The sequence below is a fragment of the Nipponia nippon genome, unplaced genomic scaffold (genome assembly GCF_047370975.1).
Source record: "Nipponia nippon isolate SJK-2023a ecotype South Korea unplaced genomic scaffold, ASM4737097v1 scaffold_11, whole genome shotgun sequence".
In the NCBI taxonomy this organism is placed as follows: Eukaryota; Metazoa; Chordata; class Aves; order Pelecaniformes; family Threskiornithidae; genus Nipponia; species Nipponia nippon.
The window spans coordinates 2,672,641-2,690,472 of record NW_028262302.1 but is presented as its reverse complement, the minus strand read 5'-3'; the positions used below and the strand labels follow the sequence as shown (position 1 = coordinate 2,690,472).

The window sequence follows — 17,832 nt, the reverse complement described above, 5'->3', positions numbered from 1 at the left end:
CTGAAAAACTGTTCTCACTTTCAGAGTAAAAATTCAGTTATATTCATGTGAACAACTGAAGTAAAACCTATTAAATTGTCATTGTGGTTTTTGTAATCATTACGGGTTTTTTTTTATTTCAAAGAGAAATGCATCTGGTCTTGTTTCTCAATTACTCTGACTTCTGTTCTGCTAGTCTGTTTGCTACAAGATTTTGGTCTTTGTATTGTATTGTAAAAACAGCAGTTATTTGTAGAAAATCTGTGTATTCAGTGTTTTCCACACTACATTAATTTACTGTGCTAGGTGTTCTCATCTTTTATTTGGACTGAATTTTTAAAATACCATTAACTACATACTGTGGCTCCTGCAGCATAAAGTTCATGGAGGAATTTGACTTCAAATGATTAGCTAGAAATTTATCACATGTGACCTAAAGGTTTAGCTCTGCAGCAATATTTCAAAATGCACTGTATTTAGGGAAAAGAGGAGCAAAATCGGAACATTGCCACATGGCATAGATCTTATTCCACTTCAGGATCTTTTGTAGTATGAATGGTGCTGAGGAGGTCACACAAATGGATCACAAACCTACAATTTTGGTCATAAAGGAATGCTTGTATCTTTATGTAGCCATCTTCAATGCCTGCTGAATTTCATAGCCATATCTTTTTTCCTGTGGACAGGATGGCCAAATAGAAATTTCTATATTCCTGCCAGTTCTTTTAATCTACTATTAATATAGTCTGCACTGTTGTTCACTACTGCTTTTCTGTTAATATTCCTATTTTGAACAGTGACAACCAAGAAGATTCGCATCTGAACCTTCAGCCTGACAGGACAGAGTGAAACACAGAGATATTCAGGTCTGCCTTTCTTTGGGGTGCCTATAGAATACATCAGTTAAAATGAATAAAACACAGAGTACTTGAATAATCATTAAATAACATACTTAACATTTTAATGAAAAGAGTAATTTATCAATACATTGGCTGCTACATTAATCAAGAAAAAATATTCCCCTTCCCCTTAAATTATTCTCATAAAATTCATGTTAGTTTGAGCTCTTTTGATGTGCTAATATGTGGGGAACACTCACAAAATCCAGTTCTAGACAATTAGGGTTAATTTCTATGCTTCTGCTATAGTCACAAAAGAGAGAAAACTTACTCTAATGGGTAATTCACAGCAAAAGCTTTATTTTATAGTTGTGAAATGCCTTCTATTTCTAAAGTTAGCCTTCTGCATGCCCCAGACACCACATAGGTGGTTTGATTTAAATGAAGTGTTTCTGCCAGAAAAGATACAATTTGTCTGTAGTAAGAAAAATCAGGAATGAATACAGTTTAATGAAACAGCACAACCAGCAAAATAATAATGCAGAACATTTTTTTAAAGGTTTCAATAGTTTCCAAGAAGAGATTTTCTGGGGAATTACCTCCATGGTTTTATTTTCCTTTTTTCTAATATGAAGTGCTTATTCCTTATGTAATGCATAAAATGCTTTATAAGAAATAAGATTATGGTGACAGACACCTGCGACATCTCTAAAATTGTACATCACAAATCACAGCAGGACAACCAAATAACTAATATTCAAAGTACTAGATATACTAATGACAAACTAAGGAATTCCTTTGAATTCCTTTGAAATACAACGGAACTCCATTATTATGCAGAAAAAGCAAACAGAGCAGAGGACATTTTTGTTTCTATTTTTGATTTTATGTCCTTTTTTATCTCAAGAGAGGTTTATAAAGATATAACTTACCTGTGTCTTAGTGGGCTAAAATAGTAACGGATGGGCATTGTACCTTCTCTTCCTCTTATATTCCAGATTTTTTTTATTTTGAAGCATTTCCCTTTTAAAACAAACCCAAAACCTCCCTTCTGCCAATCAATATAAGCACTGGTTAAAATTAAAACCACACTTCATAAAATCACACCTTTAAAAGAAGTATTATTGTTGTTGTTATTAACAACACTTTAAAAAAAAAGTACATAATTGCTAAAATATAATGAAATCCCCAAGGTAGAAGCATGTTAAACCATATTAGTTCCAAATGACTAACATTTTTATAGTACTAGCTAAATGAATTAATAATTATTGGCTAGTTATTTTAAAGGATTGTCATTTTTTATTTAAAGATCTATGAAGTACATGCTGCACTGTCGGTAATCCTTCCAGTACTGCTGTCTTTTAGAACAGAAGAGACTTTTACAGCCCTCCAGACTTATAAGATCAGCTCCCAATACTTCCTACATACCATACAAATTCTATATTAGAAAGAGTTGACCAGCAGTTTTCAAAATAAAAACATACAAGCAAAGCTGTTGGGGAGAGCTGATAAAAGTAGCATGTGCTCATGTTCACAGTCGACTACTCTCTCCCTCTGTGAAGAACTATCTATCTAGTCTATTCAAGGGTAAATTCAGCTCTGGCATTTTGACCACATAATGCTTACAGTGAATTTACTTTAAGTCTGGCAAGAAGTAAATGCTCCACTGATGTATACAGCTACCTCTGAAAGAGATTACAGGCAATTAAAGAAGATGGTTTAAGCTTCCTTTCCAAGTTCTTTCAGAGCTTCATCCTGTAAAAGAGGCCAATGTGCTGAGTTTCTCAGTCCTAGAGTGTCCTTGATGCTTCTTGGTGTCAAGAACTTGGGGAGAGGCGAGGCAGAAGCCCTCATGTCTGTCACAGGATTTTCTCACACTCTGAGATTGCTCTGTGTGGCACGAATGGATTTGGCCTTCACAGGGTTTTGAAACTGGGACAGTATAGGAAGAGACTTCTTTATTAAACAGAAGTTATTTCAGGGTTTCTGGAGATCAAGGCTGACAGGAACCAACGCCGATTCTCCCAGGAGAATGAACAAGTAAATACTAACAAAGTTTCTTTTCCACATGAGAAAAACCACTTGGAAGTTCCAGTCCTTTCAGATGGATTGTTTTTCTTTTGGCATTTAAAAAATCCTGTCATTTCCTCACTGTGTTGCTGCTTTTTATATGCCTGCATAAGCAGAGGGAACCTTATGCATCATAATCTTGCCATGAATGGGAAGAGCCCTTGTACAATCTCACAGGACATCTTTCGACCTAAATTGGCCTTTCAAACATAACAGCACTGCTACAGAAGACTTGGCTTATCCATTCAGTGACTGTGCTGGCTGGGATCTCTAACTCATTGGGAATACAGAATCTGCTCAAGGTTGGGAGCCAACTGCTGGTGTAACACTGACAGATGCAGGACCCATATGCCCAAGTCTGGGTAGCACGCCTGTATCACCGGCATCTGGATGTCAGCTTTCCTTTTCTGGCTCTACTGCTGGCTTTGCTGATAAACCCGATCGTCTGTCTGCTGCGGGTCAGGCTGCTGCTGCCCTGTAGTCATGTTTCTTGGATTAGTGAGTGGTTCCTCTCTATTAAGGAGTACTATCTGAGCATAGTATGCATCCCTTAATGTTTTCATATGCTACTACACATCTAATTCCAGTATTTCTACTGTTCCTGGTGATTTAGGCACAGATGATGAAATCTTGCAGATGCAGCGAATCTGTAAAATGTATAAATGTTCATTCCCTGTCTAGTGGCTGGGGAGCTCTGCTGATACCATCCATTACTTTTTAATCCTACACAATTTTTTACTGCTAGATATACTGCCAGGAATTGCAAGTTTAAGATTTGGATGACACCACAAAGACATTTTTATAAAGAGTAAAACACATCACATTAAGATGCTCTATATAGTTAAAAAAAAAAAAAAATCCATGTAAAAATTTGCCAATATATCATTGACACCTACTTAGAAATTTGCATGAGTCACCCTTGACAGGCACATTCTTAACACTAAAGAAAATAAAATGCTCTTTAACTAAAATGCTGTACTCTGCTGTTGTGACTGTTCTTCCTTAGTTGCTTCGAAAAAGTATGTTTTTTTTCCCTTTGACTTGAGAATGCAACAATACCTTAATACTTGGTATCGAAGCTTGATAATACCCTTAAATTAAGAAATGTTAACCATTTCCTCAGGTAAGAAATGGGAAAGGCCACTTTCCATTTACATTTGGAGTCCCCCAAAATCACAGCCTCTCCATGAGGGAGGTCTCTGAATGTCATTCTAGAGTAAGACTTAATGGTACACAGGCTCCTAAATTCAGAAAGAGCAGCTACAGTCACTTCTTGCCAAGCCTCCTACGTCTCGATAATTCATACCCTCATCAGGAATAATCTGTTTGGGAGTTGGGGAAAATTCTGTAGAATGAATGCCAAAGGCTGCTAATTAGCCATTGGCAAACACTGGAAATGTGGGGGGCAGTAAAAAGTCAACAGCCTAAATGTGCAAGGACTAGACATGAAGCAATCCCCTTCCTCTTGCACAGCATGTGCCCAGCCTAGTGTGGACTACTGCATCCTAAAATGCAATGTGTGGGGGCCTGAGTAGACACAAATAAGAATCCCTACAATGCCCTCAATGCCAATGCCAGTGACAGGAGCAGGCCTTTCTACAGGAAGGTGTAGTACCTTCTGCTGGCCAGCTGACATACAGGTTTGATCTTTCACAGGCATAGCTTTAGGAGCCTACAACTAGGTGTTCAATTGAAAATATCTATTTTTGTGTGCCAGCTGCAACACATAAAAATGGCTACTTGCAAGAAATTAGACACATAAAAACATGGAAAATTACTTTCATTTCCAGGGCTATAAGCTTGGGTTTATAATAAACAAAACCAAGTATTTTTTCTTTTTTTGATAGAGCAATACAACAATTTTCAATTGTTTCCTACCTTCTAATATACATTTTGATAACTATTATTTATGTTTAGAATAATATCTAGCCCTTTTTCTTCAAAGGGAGGATCATATTCTGCCTTTGATTTTGCTTGACTACATAATTTATAAAGGATGAAAAACCCTGCCTTGATCATTACTGTTTCAGACATGTAAATGTAAAAATTAAAAAAACAAAACAAAACAACAACAAAATAATTAAACCAAAACGAACAAAAAACCCAAAACCAAAACAAGATACACCAAGCCTAGCAGGACAGTCTTTCAATGAGATTATTTAAAGTCCCAAACTTTTTGTTCTCAGAGTTAGCAGAGGGCTTTTTATTTCCAGAGTTGTCTGCTGACAGAATGCTTTTTATAAATAAATGTAGAAATTCTAAACCACCATAGAAATACATTTTTTTGTGTAAAATTTTGGTTGCTTTGAATACTGAAACACTGTGTACAGTCTTTCAATTTAAACCTCACCTATAAGTTACCTTCTTTGAGACTGTACAGAGGAAAATTGAGAGTCTCTACAGGTCTGTTATTGATTAGGCCTCCACTCAAACTCTGGCATTGGTTCATTCATTTTCAATAGAACTAACACTGCTTTTCATACTGTGGACTATGAAGCATTTGCTGATAGCCTGAAGAAAGCTGACCAGTCCCGTACTGTTAGTGCCTCCTTCTTCCCACTTCCTAAACTACATACAGTAAGGCGGGGGGGGAGGGAATAAAGGAAAAAAAAAAAGAATTTCACCTAAAGTTATTTTTTTGAAAGCAAACAACAAAGTGGTTTTATCAACGGGCTAGGAGACAGCTACTATAGCAAAGAAGGTGTCCTCCATAATGGTGACTGGGAGAGGCAATTCCTGTTCTCTGCTGTAGGCTTCTCTTGAAACGTGAGGAAGACTTCTGAACTCTAGACACAGACGCACACCCATCACAGATTTTTTTTCTCCTTAAATTGTGCATTAAAGGCAGATAATCCACCACCTCTGTGCTAGAAAAAACATCAATGAAGTCGTAAAGGTTAAAATCTTTATGTTGAGCAGAAGACACAATTGTAAGGGAAGAACAGAATAACAAATACTAAGTGCAAAGAAAGCCAATGATACACACTTTAAATCACTATCTATATGTAGGAAAGAATTTACAATTTATTAAGTCAAACCTGAATCCAATCAGACACTATCAAAGAGGTATAGTCTTACAGTAACATAAAATGGTACATCTAAAAAGTATTCTCCTTAAAATGGAAAATATGTGAAAGGAGAAAACAATTCACTGGCTAAGTGCTGTGCATAACTAATGAACAGAATTCAGCATTGATTTGCATCTTCTGTGACCTTATTAAATGTCCCCCCAAAAAATGTGATACACACAATTACCTTACTTCTGGAAATGTTATGATTTGTTTCCATACTCCGTTTTTTATTTTCTGTACAGGCAGAATTCTAATACCGTGACATTTTAACAGCAACTAATGGAAACAACCACTTTTAATCAACTTTTGAGATAATATACTTCAGAATAGAGAGTATGCTCTACAAGCCTGACTCATTTGCTTCAACAATATTTGTATTCCCTTAAATGTTATGTGCTTTGAAGTCTGTGTAAAGGTGCTTGCACTTTCCAAGTAAAATCCAGGGGATACAGCACTGCATCTGGGGCTCCAACTTCTATAGCAGTGGGGAAGGCTGAATATACAGCTTCCATGTCAATATTCAATTTTTATATTTATTTAGACCTCACAGTTGCAAAAAAAAAAGTATGAAAAAGTAACTAGCAGATAGCTGATATGATGAAATAACTCAGAGTTAAAAGCAGCCTTAAACAATAGCATTCACATGAATCTCAACTGTCCGCGCTCCATCCAATGTTTCTCTGTGTGCAGATCCCAACACTACCTTTGCCAGCTCCCGTGGAAAAAGAGGGCACATAGTGCTGCCCTTCAATTGCAGAGGAGTACAAAGGATGTTTAAAGGCTATTTCTAGTGCTTTTTGTTTTCATAAGATCTGAAATGAGGAATATAGTCATCTTTGAAACTGTCATCAGTGTTTTCAAGAAAGTGAAGAAAAATATCACTGGTAACTTGCACAGCATGCCCATGAAATGTACTTATCCCCATTTTTATTTATTTATATAAAATCAACACCCCTTTCCTTTCTTGATGAATGCTGTGATTGAAAAAAAAAGAAACAAGGCATTCTGAAACCAGGACACTTATTGTCCTCACCTATCTTTACAAACACCATAGAAGGTATAATTCTTTCTGGTGAACCCACACATTAGTTTATGCTGTCTATACTTTTCACGGCACCTTACTTCAGAGCAAAATAGGGCTAAACCCCAAATCATAGCTGAATGTAGACACCTTTAAATAGAGTTTTGTTGATGTATCTGAAGAAAAATTCCTCCTTCAGCATCTACAGGCTGCAGAAAGTCCTCCATTTCTTTTAATGACCTATTCCCTCTGTTTGATTCAATACAGCCCACTGGCTATGGAAATGACAACACTCAGCAGGTGACAACAAAACGGTCAACAAACAGTGCTGAGATATGTCATTTTCTTCAAATACTTTCTCAGGAATTAAATGACACACTACGGTATGCTGTGTCCTGCTCAGATCAAATATTTCTTTATTAAATGAAACTGCACGCTTTTATATATAGTTGCCATATAAAATGCAGGTTTAAGTGTACTGCTTCAAGCTCTGATTGCAAAACAATTTGCTATTGCCCACCCCTCCCCCAGTCTCCTGTTAGCATATAACCCCTTGGGCAGCAACTGCTAGAATGCTGTACCTTTGCCATAACTCCAGATTGAAAGCCCTGCCCTTATGGAGTCAATCTGATGCACTTACTGTGACTGGGACAAATTGGAGTATGCAAATTAGCACCTTTTGAGTCTCCTGAACCCAGGAAATCCTCTTGCTACGTGTTCCAGCTAATGGACCTGAGACGTCCCTTGTAACAGTGCTGTCTGTGCAACTCCTTTAACCTTTTCAGATTCTGATCTAGCTTTTGTTCTTAGCCCTTTTTTTGAAATGTGCAATGTATCATGCTAACCCCTGTTATAATTTAAACTGGTGTAAAACCGGAGCCATATCATAGCATTCAGTGGCATTTACACATGTTTAAAGTGCAAAAGAGCATCCAACAGTGAATAGAGGCACACAACATTAAAATTTCTATGAGAGGTTTTTCTGCCTCCTTTCAGCTTCAAATACTTATCATTACTCTGAATCACTTACACTAGTATAAAATGCGCAATTAGATTTCTAAAGTTCTAAATAAATTAACATCAGGTACAAGAGTTTATCCTTTTATTACAAAAGGATGATCTTCTGAGAAGACTATCAAGCTACAAAGTACTTGAGAGGCTGGTGATCAAACCTGAACAGATTCCTGTGTAGATTATATATTTAGCTGCAGAAAGATGAAATAGCATCTATCCTTAAATCATAAAGAGGAAACTGCTACTGGAGATGCCTTATCCCTAGAAATGCACACTGCAAAGCAAGATGCTAATCTTTTTTTACCAGAGTCCTATGGCTCTTTTCACAACATATCAGCAGTTACGCTGTTTTCCTGCCTTTAAACTGTGTTTGGATGAGGTGTTTGAGCAGTTAATAACTGGACATTTCATGTCACCCCAAATTACTGTTTCCAAGTAGATTGTGCGTCTTTCTATCTTTTTCTCAACATAACACTTGTATCCTGACATTCTCCTGCCTTGTTCGAATTTTTTTTTTAAGATTTAGTTCCTAATTTATGTTCTTAAAATAATCCAGATTATTTGCTTTGGTCCTGTCCAGTTAGAAATTGTATTTTTTTTAGAAGGCTGTACTCTCCTCTGTGTATATACTACTATCTCTTACATCATAAATCCATCACTTTTGTTCAGTTTATACTAAGGCATTACAGCATCCAATTTATTACTGTTATCTCACTGTTTCTGAATGACTAATTTGAACTTTATACAATTGTCAACTTTTCTAGGTAAACCATGGTTGCATACTGAATGCTTTTGATTTTGGATAGAGATGTAGATTAAGTGTGTGTCTATTTTTCTTCCTTGTTCAATTTCTGGACTGCACTTTGTTGAGAGCAATTGGTGCCCCCTTTGGTTTTGTACCTGAATGCTCTGGATGCCAGCTAATCTCAGAAAGAAAACTGATAAAAATAGTCTGTACATGACAATGAGGAGGTTCAGATTCAAAATTTAAGTATACAAAGTAGACTACATGCATGCCTTATAGAAATCATTCCCTCATAGAGGTTTATACAGTCTCCAAACCTTCAGTTCTGACTTGTTATGCATTCATTCTGTCTTGTCACATTACGCACAGCTCTTCACTGCCAAGAGAAAGTTTAGGATCGCTTTGCTGCGTGGTTTGATCTGTAACAACTATTTCCTCTTCATTCATCTCTTAACTTCCACTTCATTTTTGGCTACTGATGCATAACTTAACCTCTACTTCATCCCAAATATCTTTACTTTCAGACAGCACAGATCTAAACTCTCCAACATATACTAAGTTTTGTTAGCTTTTTCACATTTTTCTCTTTTTGCCTACCTTTGACACATGCTAACAGAAGTCAGTTGATTGATAGTCTACCTCTTTAACCCAATACAGACTGCAAGAAGCCGAACAGTCTTCTTCATCCTCACAAAGTGTACCACTGACATCATCATTAGCAACTGCCCTTCACAAACCTCCAAGCCAGTAAAAGTGTTTTCTGCTAACACCTTTCACAGCCTGGAAAAATCCTCCATCAGCACTACCATCTGCTGCTTCCTCACCTTTAGTCTCATGTCACTATTTCTGTGTTGACTAGTGTTATACAGAGGTAACCTCATTATGTAATACTTAGAGCGACTAAAAATAGCAAATGAAAAGATAAATCTTCTCCCTAATATTTTATACCACTCCAACACTTTCCTGTCTATTTTCCCGCTTTTTTTAATTTTCTGGGCAGATGGGATTCCCTGTAATAATTCAAATATTGGAAGAACTGAGATTTCCGTTCAACTATAGCCTAGCCAGCCACAGAACTACCTCTAAACTTAATGTCAACTTGTACTTGTTTTTCTACTGCTTATATCTAATTAAAACACTCCAAAGTTTTACAATACTCAAACATTTGTGAGGGAAGACAAATTTTAGAACTACATATTTTCTTGTTTGATTATGATTACACATATTGTTTGGCTGATTTTAATTCCTAACAGTGTGCTTACAAGGCAAAGTATTAGTACTTGTTTTCACTATAGGAGAAGCTTCTGTTTCTCCATGACACTGTTAATTGTGTGCAACTCGTACCTTCATCCACAATCATTCATTACTGCAAAAATGTAAATAACTTGCTCTGTTTGCTAATCTCTACTCTGCCTTAACAAAAAAGATTCACAGGTTTTGCATGATCTAAACTGGTTGCATGCTGAACATGCATATTTACAATGTATGGAAAACTTTACCCTCATGTTCTCCAGCAAGATGCTTTTAGAAAAAATGAATAGTATCATTGTCTTGTATATTCTAATCTAGTTATTATAGGTAAATAGCAACGTCTTCCAAACATGACTAATACTGGAGTGAAAATGAAATATTGGAGTGAAAATGTATAGTGAACTCTTTCCACTTTTTGTCTATGCCAAGCTTGATAGAATACCATTGTCCTACAAAGAGCATCAACAGTGCTGCAGAAATAAAAACAGAAATGGAGGACAAGACCCATTTGGATAATAGAGAAAAAACTCTGATATGAAAGTTTCCTTCAAATTGGGTATTTGTTTCTATACCTTCTGTATTTGACAACACTCATTTTTAAACTGGAGGATAAAACTGCATTAACTTGAGGAGAATGTGGAAACATTTTCCCAATAACAACTTCCAATTTTTCTGGTTGAATACGGGAAAAAGCCTTTTGCTTTGCTTTGTAACTATTGAGTTATTAACAATATTTGTTAGCATTCAGTTATCATTCATGTGACCATGAGTACTTCTGAGAGTATCACATGTATGATTCAATCTGTTATTTGCAGCTGTTACACAGCTCAGAGAGTGGGATAGGATCAGCCTCTAGAACAATTATAGATACAGCTTTCTTTTAGTTTAGGAGTGCAGGTGGATGGGGTAGTAGCTACTTGCAAACAGAAGACTAACAGAGTGCTCACTTAGAGTGAAGAGACCGTTACTAATTTTCCTTTTTCCTGAGGAAACTTAAGCTTATCTGACATGCTCCAGAAAATAACCTGGTGACCCAGATCTAGCCTAAGCTACTCTATATGGTAGTGGCATCACCTGGAATGATTCACTAGAAACCACAGATGTTCCATTCATCCTGCATGTTTACCTCACAATTAATAAGGGACCCACTCTGAAGAACAGTAATATACTATGTTGACATACAGGATATATTTGTACAGTTTCATGTTACTCCTATTATTACAGTACTGGATGCATTAATAAAAGTAATTTAAAAAAGAATATAAAACTACTAGAATGAGGTACATCTTTCAATTGTTCACAATGCTAGCAGTTCATCAGGCTTCTTACGTCCATAGGCTGTGGGTGGTTTGTTTGTTTGTTGACTTTAAATACAGAAAAGCTGAAATAACATCAATGGGTCTAGTAACCTGTGGCTTCTCTATAGGATGGAGGTAAAGACACAACTAAATCTCCATGAAGTTCCATCCACAAGCTGAGGCTTCCAATGGAGTGAAAAGGTTGTGAATTATGTTTACAAAATATCAGATTGCCTTTCATTCATGGAAAGCCTAGGACACTGCATGGAGTAAAGCCAAGTTGCCGCATTTGAGCCCTACATAGATTCCAAGTAGTTTAAATTCTGCTCCCATTCTAGGACTACATTACATGATCAAGTCTGCTGATATGGAGGCTGCTAGGAAGTAAAAAGGGGCTTACAGACCTTGTACATACTACAGATGACTTTGCTGGGTCATCTTGGACAAAACTGCACATCCACTACAGGTATTCTGAATTGTGAACCACTCCATCCAAGCTAAGTGGTTTATATCTTGTGGTTCTTGACTCAATGATGATGAAGAATACAGCTTATAGGGTCAGAATGTTTGTGCTGAGACTGTCTTTGATCTTAATAGGAACCTGATTTTTTTTTTTCCTTTGTTGAATCTGATACTGCAGTTATGAAGACCTTTGTTCATTACAAAGTACTTTCTTAATGGGAGAAAAAGGTACAATATAAAGTAAAAGGGAAATGCAAGTCTCATGCCTGTCCAAAGATGTGCAACAAAGCCAGTGAAGCGTCTAGAGCACAAGTCTTACGAGGAGCGGCTAAAGGAACTGGGGTTCTTCAGCCTGGAGAAAAGGAGGCTCAGGGGAGACCTTATCGTGCTCTACAGCTACCTGAAAGGAGGTTGTAGCAAGGTGGGGGTCGGTCTCTTCTCCCAAGTAACAAGCGATAGGACTAGAGGAAATGGCCTCAAGTTGCGCCAGGGGGGATTTAGGTTGGATACTAGGAAAAATTTCTTCACTGAAAGGGTAGTCAGGCATTGGAACAGGCTGCCCAGGGAAGCGGCTGAGTCTCCATCCCTGGAGGTATTTAAAAGACGGGTAGATGTGGTGCTTAGGGATGTGGTTTAGTGGTGGACTTGGCAGTGATAGGTTAACAGTTGGACTTGATGATCTTGAAGGTCTTTTCCAACCTAAATGATTCTGTGATAAAATTTCCAAGATAACGTTCAACAAGGCTTAGGAAAAGCTTCTAGGAAGGTAGAAGGGCCCCTTTATGGCACAGATGGAGAATTCAGTGATTGTCATCCACTTGTAAATCACAGGTGCATGACAGATCTCGCTATGGGACTGAATTGTTCGTGAGATTGGTAGTTGGGTGTTTGAGTCTTTTTTCCTGTCTAGTTCAGTAGTTCAATTCTATCAAAAGTATGTAATGGTCAATAATTTTAGGGACATAGCAAAAATAAATGGGATCTTTCATCTATTTTGATTTTCTGTTTGGTTTGGTTTGGTTTTGGTTTTTTTTGAAACTCATGGTAGAAATCTCCATCACAATGGTTATTCATGACAGTGCTCACCATTGACCAAGCCTACCAAAAAGAAAGAGAAAAAAAGAGACATCTTTGTTGCATTGACACTTCAGTATCTCTCCGATTTAAGGATTTCTTCACACAAAACTAGATAGAGACAGGACAGTATAAACAATTTAAGACAACTAGAGTCTAAGTTATTGTATACGGTAATATAATGCTATATGAAAGTGTTACAGTTTCTTAACAGTTGAATAGGCACTGCTGAAGCAAAGAATGCAATTATGAAGGTTATCACTCTTGTATGCAGGAATACAAAATGTGTACCACTCACTACAGTTCAGATACACAGTTCTATTATTATTACTAATACCATTTTTCTATCCTATTCTGACTTTAAAACTATTCCATTGTGTTTAATTCCAAATATTTATTCTTTAGGAAGGTATTGGCATTTTTAAAGGAAGAAATATATATATTTTAAAATATTAAATTTTATTTGAAAATACTGTACATTTTACTTTTAATTGTTTTACAGTTCAAATTGTAAGGTGTGTTCTTTTTTGTTCAAGAATTTTAAAAGCAACTAATTTAAATATGCAAAATTATCTTGAGTTGTTCATACGTGAACTTAAAAGCCATGCAACACAGGAAAATTAAGTAATTATGCCTCCAAGTTATTTACTGCAATTAAGCTCATTTATCATATGCAAATTAGTGCAAACTGGTCTCATTAGTTACTAAATTACTCAATATGAGCTGAACAATGTAGCACTCCAGTTTGTAATGAAAAATCCCTGTAGAGGCAAGCAGTATCAATTAAGCTAATTTGCATATGCAAATATATTCACTAACTTTCCCTTTTCTCTATATTTAGTTCTGCATTTCCTGATCATTCCTGATTATATGAAGAATATGGGGTTACTGACCCTTTTCCACACCTTCTCAATAGCAATGAAGTTACACAAAAAATCCAGGGGCCCTGCAAAAAATGATAAACTTCTTGCTAATTTTTAAAACCAGTTTCAGCCAAATTTTTGAATAGCAGGTACCAGAAGTAATATTTTTTTTACTGGACTTATTTAATAAACAAATATAAAATATATATGCAGAAATATAAAACTGAAGATGTCTTTACTGAAGTCTATTCTCATTATAACACCACTTTTCAGAAGAAGAAGAATGTAGAAGATAACAAAGCACACAATTGGGCAAATCAAAAATCTTGTCAATAATTAATTAACATGTTGCCATTATCTATGTTTCTCCTCTATTACAAGCATTTCTACTTTTCATCACTTGGGTGATTTTACTTGGAAAACATTTAAAAGACTTTTTGCCCTGACGTGAAGATCCTGATATAATAGCGTTTGGGCATTCATGTTTTGTGGTGTCTTTTTTCCCTATAAACACTACTTTCTTGTAGAATCAAGATGTAAAATATAAGATGAGCCACCATTTCTGTTTTTACAACACCGCTATAAATAAACTATATCCACTTTTTTAAAACATACTGTATTATGCTTCTCATGTGTCTGTCAATAAATGTTGAAGTATTAAAATATTAGAAGGATTAGAGAGGCTCCTTAATTTCCGAGTTTACACTTAACCCAGTCTTCAAAATATTAATAGCAAAAGGGATTAAACAAACTAACTATTAATTCAACTTCCTCAGATAGCAGACTCTGAAATCAAACACAGGTATTCCTAAGGTATAATCAAGGTTGTTTACTTCACTTGCAAACAATACTTATCACAATACTGCTTTGAAAATCATTTCTAGGAGCAGCAGACTAAATGAGAACTTGTTAGAACTCTATTCCACCACAGAATCTGTCCGATTGTTGTTTTAAAAATAATTTTGTCTTCTGGAGATTATCTTTCTACCTACAAGACCACAAGGCAGTACTTTGAAGTTCATTCAGATCTGTTAAAAATGGTGCATTTGAATGCATGACCTAGACTTTCCCTCCAAGTGCTGATTACTCTGCTAAAATAAGACAAGATTTTAACGTATCATGATAAACTTGCCAGCTTATTAATTCATTTTGTCCTTTATCCATCATCAGTAGTCTATTCTCTTTTAAATGTCAGAGTGGAACTTTCTATTATCAATAGAGAGATTAATGGGAGTAATTTGGTAAAAGCACCACCCTCTCTGAAAAGGCCACACCTCAACAGATATTCAATATGATGCTGATGGTAATTTTGACTGAAAAACCTCAGTTACAGGTACAAGTGCAACACAGTTTTTTTACTAGAACTATGATAAAGTTATATCCTGAAAACACCTTAATTTATAACATATTAGTACCAAAAAAACCCCAAACCCAAAACAAAACCAAAAGGGGAATCTGTATTAAATAAGTAATAAAATCATTAATTGTTTTAATATGCAATAAGTGAAAATCTCAAATGTCAAGCAATTTTCCAAATGCCCATCCTAGGTTTTTTCATTTTCATTCATAAAGGGTCATACCTAATACTTAAGGAGTGTATATAAATCAGTTTCAATGAGCTTTTATCTAGGTATTTGTTATAATTCATATTGTAAAAACCATACCTTTAGGATATATAGTACATGTCTACATACTCGAAACAACACACTGACAAATTACATAAACTGAAATATCACAAAACTGCTACTTCTTCATTTTTTCTACATTTATGAGACAGCATAACAGCATTTCTGTCCAATATGCAAACACGGTACTGTAGAGACTGGTGCAGATATCTTTGATACTGTAACTATAACACAAGTATTTGCTTACAGAACCAATAACTTGACCTAGACCTCTGCCAAGGGTGTACAACTAAGTAAATCACCTCATTCATGATTTTTGTTCCAAAGAGAAATTCATTCTACTAATTAATTTCATGTTTTCATGTTTTCCTAAAATTATCTTTGTTGCTATTCTGCATTTAGTTACTTTATAAAGATGTGAAAAATCTGACATTATCCATAGTGCTTTTGAATGCCACAGCTGAGTTAGTACAGAGAGATAGCTCTCAATCATTTCAAATTAAGTGGAATATTTCTCATGATAATATCCTAATTTACCTCTTTCGTACCTCTCAAAAGATAATACACCAAGCAATATATTTGCATTGAGAAGCTGTGTACATTGCTAAATAAGAGCTGTTATTCAGTGCCACACTTAGAAAAGACTACATGGCTTTTATTTCCATAGTGCTGGGGTTTTGCCTTGCTGACAAAACACATCACAGTTTGTTCTTAACTGCTTCTGCTCCACGTTTGACTACTGCAGCCTAAGAAAGGTTATAGTAACCCTGACAAAACAAAGCATGCATAAGAATGTTTCCTTCCATCAGGTCATTGTTTTTCAGTTTAATCTTCCTGGAATATAACAACTTGTACAATGTGACTAAATTCTTTGACAAATAACAGATTAGTTTTCATCTCATAGCTAAGGAGACCTAAAAGGCATGCTGCTGTTCATTTTTTTCCTCTTTGCAGATTGTTGCAAATTTGTGATATATAATTGTGACACTTGGGATATCAGGGAGGAAAGCAGTGCTCACAAACCAAAGTGGGGGAAAAAACCTCCTAAATCTATAAGTGACACATAAGGCAAATCAAATCACCAACACAAAATACTGGTTTGTGCACACAAACACACAAATACATAAAGGCATTCTGCAAGCAAACACCTATTGCACAGCCTAAACAACAAAATATTGTGATTCAGCTAAATAATACTTGCCCTCCCTCTCATTAACATTCTCCCAGTCACAGGCTTTCTAAAAAGAATGAAATATAAGCTTTAAAAAAAACCCCAACTCATTAATATAAATGCTGACAACAATACTATTCAAATTACTGGCAGAAATACGACTAGCTAGTTATTTTGATTTTTCTTGGAAAAGCCATTTTTTTACCTGTAAAATATGACTTCCCAAATGTGATTCAAATACTTCAATGGCAAGGGCACTGGGACTTCTCCTGCGCTGGGCACCTATAACTGAATAAAAAACAGTTATGTTGCACAGTCTGCACATTCATTTCTAATGCACCCTGCATCATACCATTTGACATTAACTATTTAAGTATGTTTTGCATGTTATACACCAGTGTTAATTTCAAATGTCTTGCATATAGTAAATAAAATTGGTAGGTAATTTTCAGTGACTCAAATTTGAAGGATAAAAGAATCGTTTTTTTTTTAAAAAAAAATCTGTTTAAACATCCAAGAACTCTGGAAATGAATCATTTATTCACATATATCCCAAGTCCCTGTAGAAGGTTTTTTTTGTATATGGTGATGACAGCATGCAGAATTTAGTGAAAAATACTATTGAAAAAGAGGCTACACATAAAGTAAATATTTTGAAATGTGTGGCTAAGAACTAAATATACTCAGGAATTAGGAAGATATGAGAGATTATCTGAACATGTTATTTATCTTATTTAAAGCTGAAATGAAGTAAACACAACATTAAAAACTCAACATTTGTAAACACATCTGAGAGATCAAAGTTATTAATAAGCATAGGGAGGTATTCTAGTATCCCAGAAATCCATGTTAGTTCCTGGAATAGGTACCTGCAACTTCAGCTTCTAAATTTAAATTATATAGTTTAAAAGTACAAAGTGAGTAATAGGCAGTTATGTTTCAAAGGCAGTAGTGACTAAAAAAAGGCTGAGAAATCATAAAACTAATATTTCCTTAAACTCTCTGTGCCAGGAGCACAAAGCCAGCAATCGAGTCTGTGTATAACCAAATGTAGGCATCTACTGCAAGCTGAGATTTCTTCTTAGGTCTAGGCTGTCTTTGCCATATGACCAGAGAAAGCTAGAGCACGGGGAAGAGGGCACAGGGCTGCAGGAACTTTCCCTTCCTTTCCTGTCTTAGTGTCAAAACCAGGCATATCCATAGCAGAGAGGAGAGGTGAAGCTCATTCTGCACCCTTTTGAAGCGTGTACAAAAACATTTACATCCAAAGACACTGATGGTCTAATGCCTCTGGAACCATCACAGCACTAGTGCATCTCTATGTATTGCTCTCTTTACAACGCACGATA

At 35.9% G+C, this 17,832-nt stretch overlaps 1 protein-coding gene across 5 annotated transcripts in view; it reads right to left on the bottom strand.

Annotated features, from left to right (window-relative positions):
- Positions 1–17,832, bottom strand: part of NPAS3 (neuronal PAS domain protein 3) — a 626,508-nt gene that overhangs the window by 298,246 nt on the left and 310,430 nt on the right. For all 5 annotated transcript variants that reach the window (XM_087747153.1, XM_087747150.1, XM_087747154.1 and 2 more), the window contains one exon: positions 16,689–16,771. In XM_087747153.1, the coding sequence (XP_087603279.1) occupies positions 16,689–16,771 (83 nt within the window). The remainder of the gene's footprint in view (positions 1–16,688; positions 16,772–17,832) is intronic.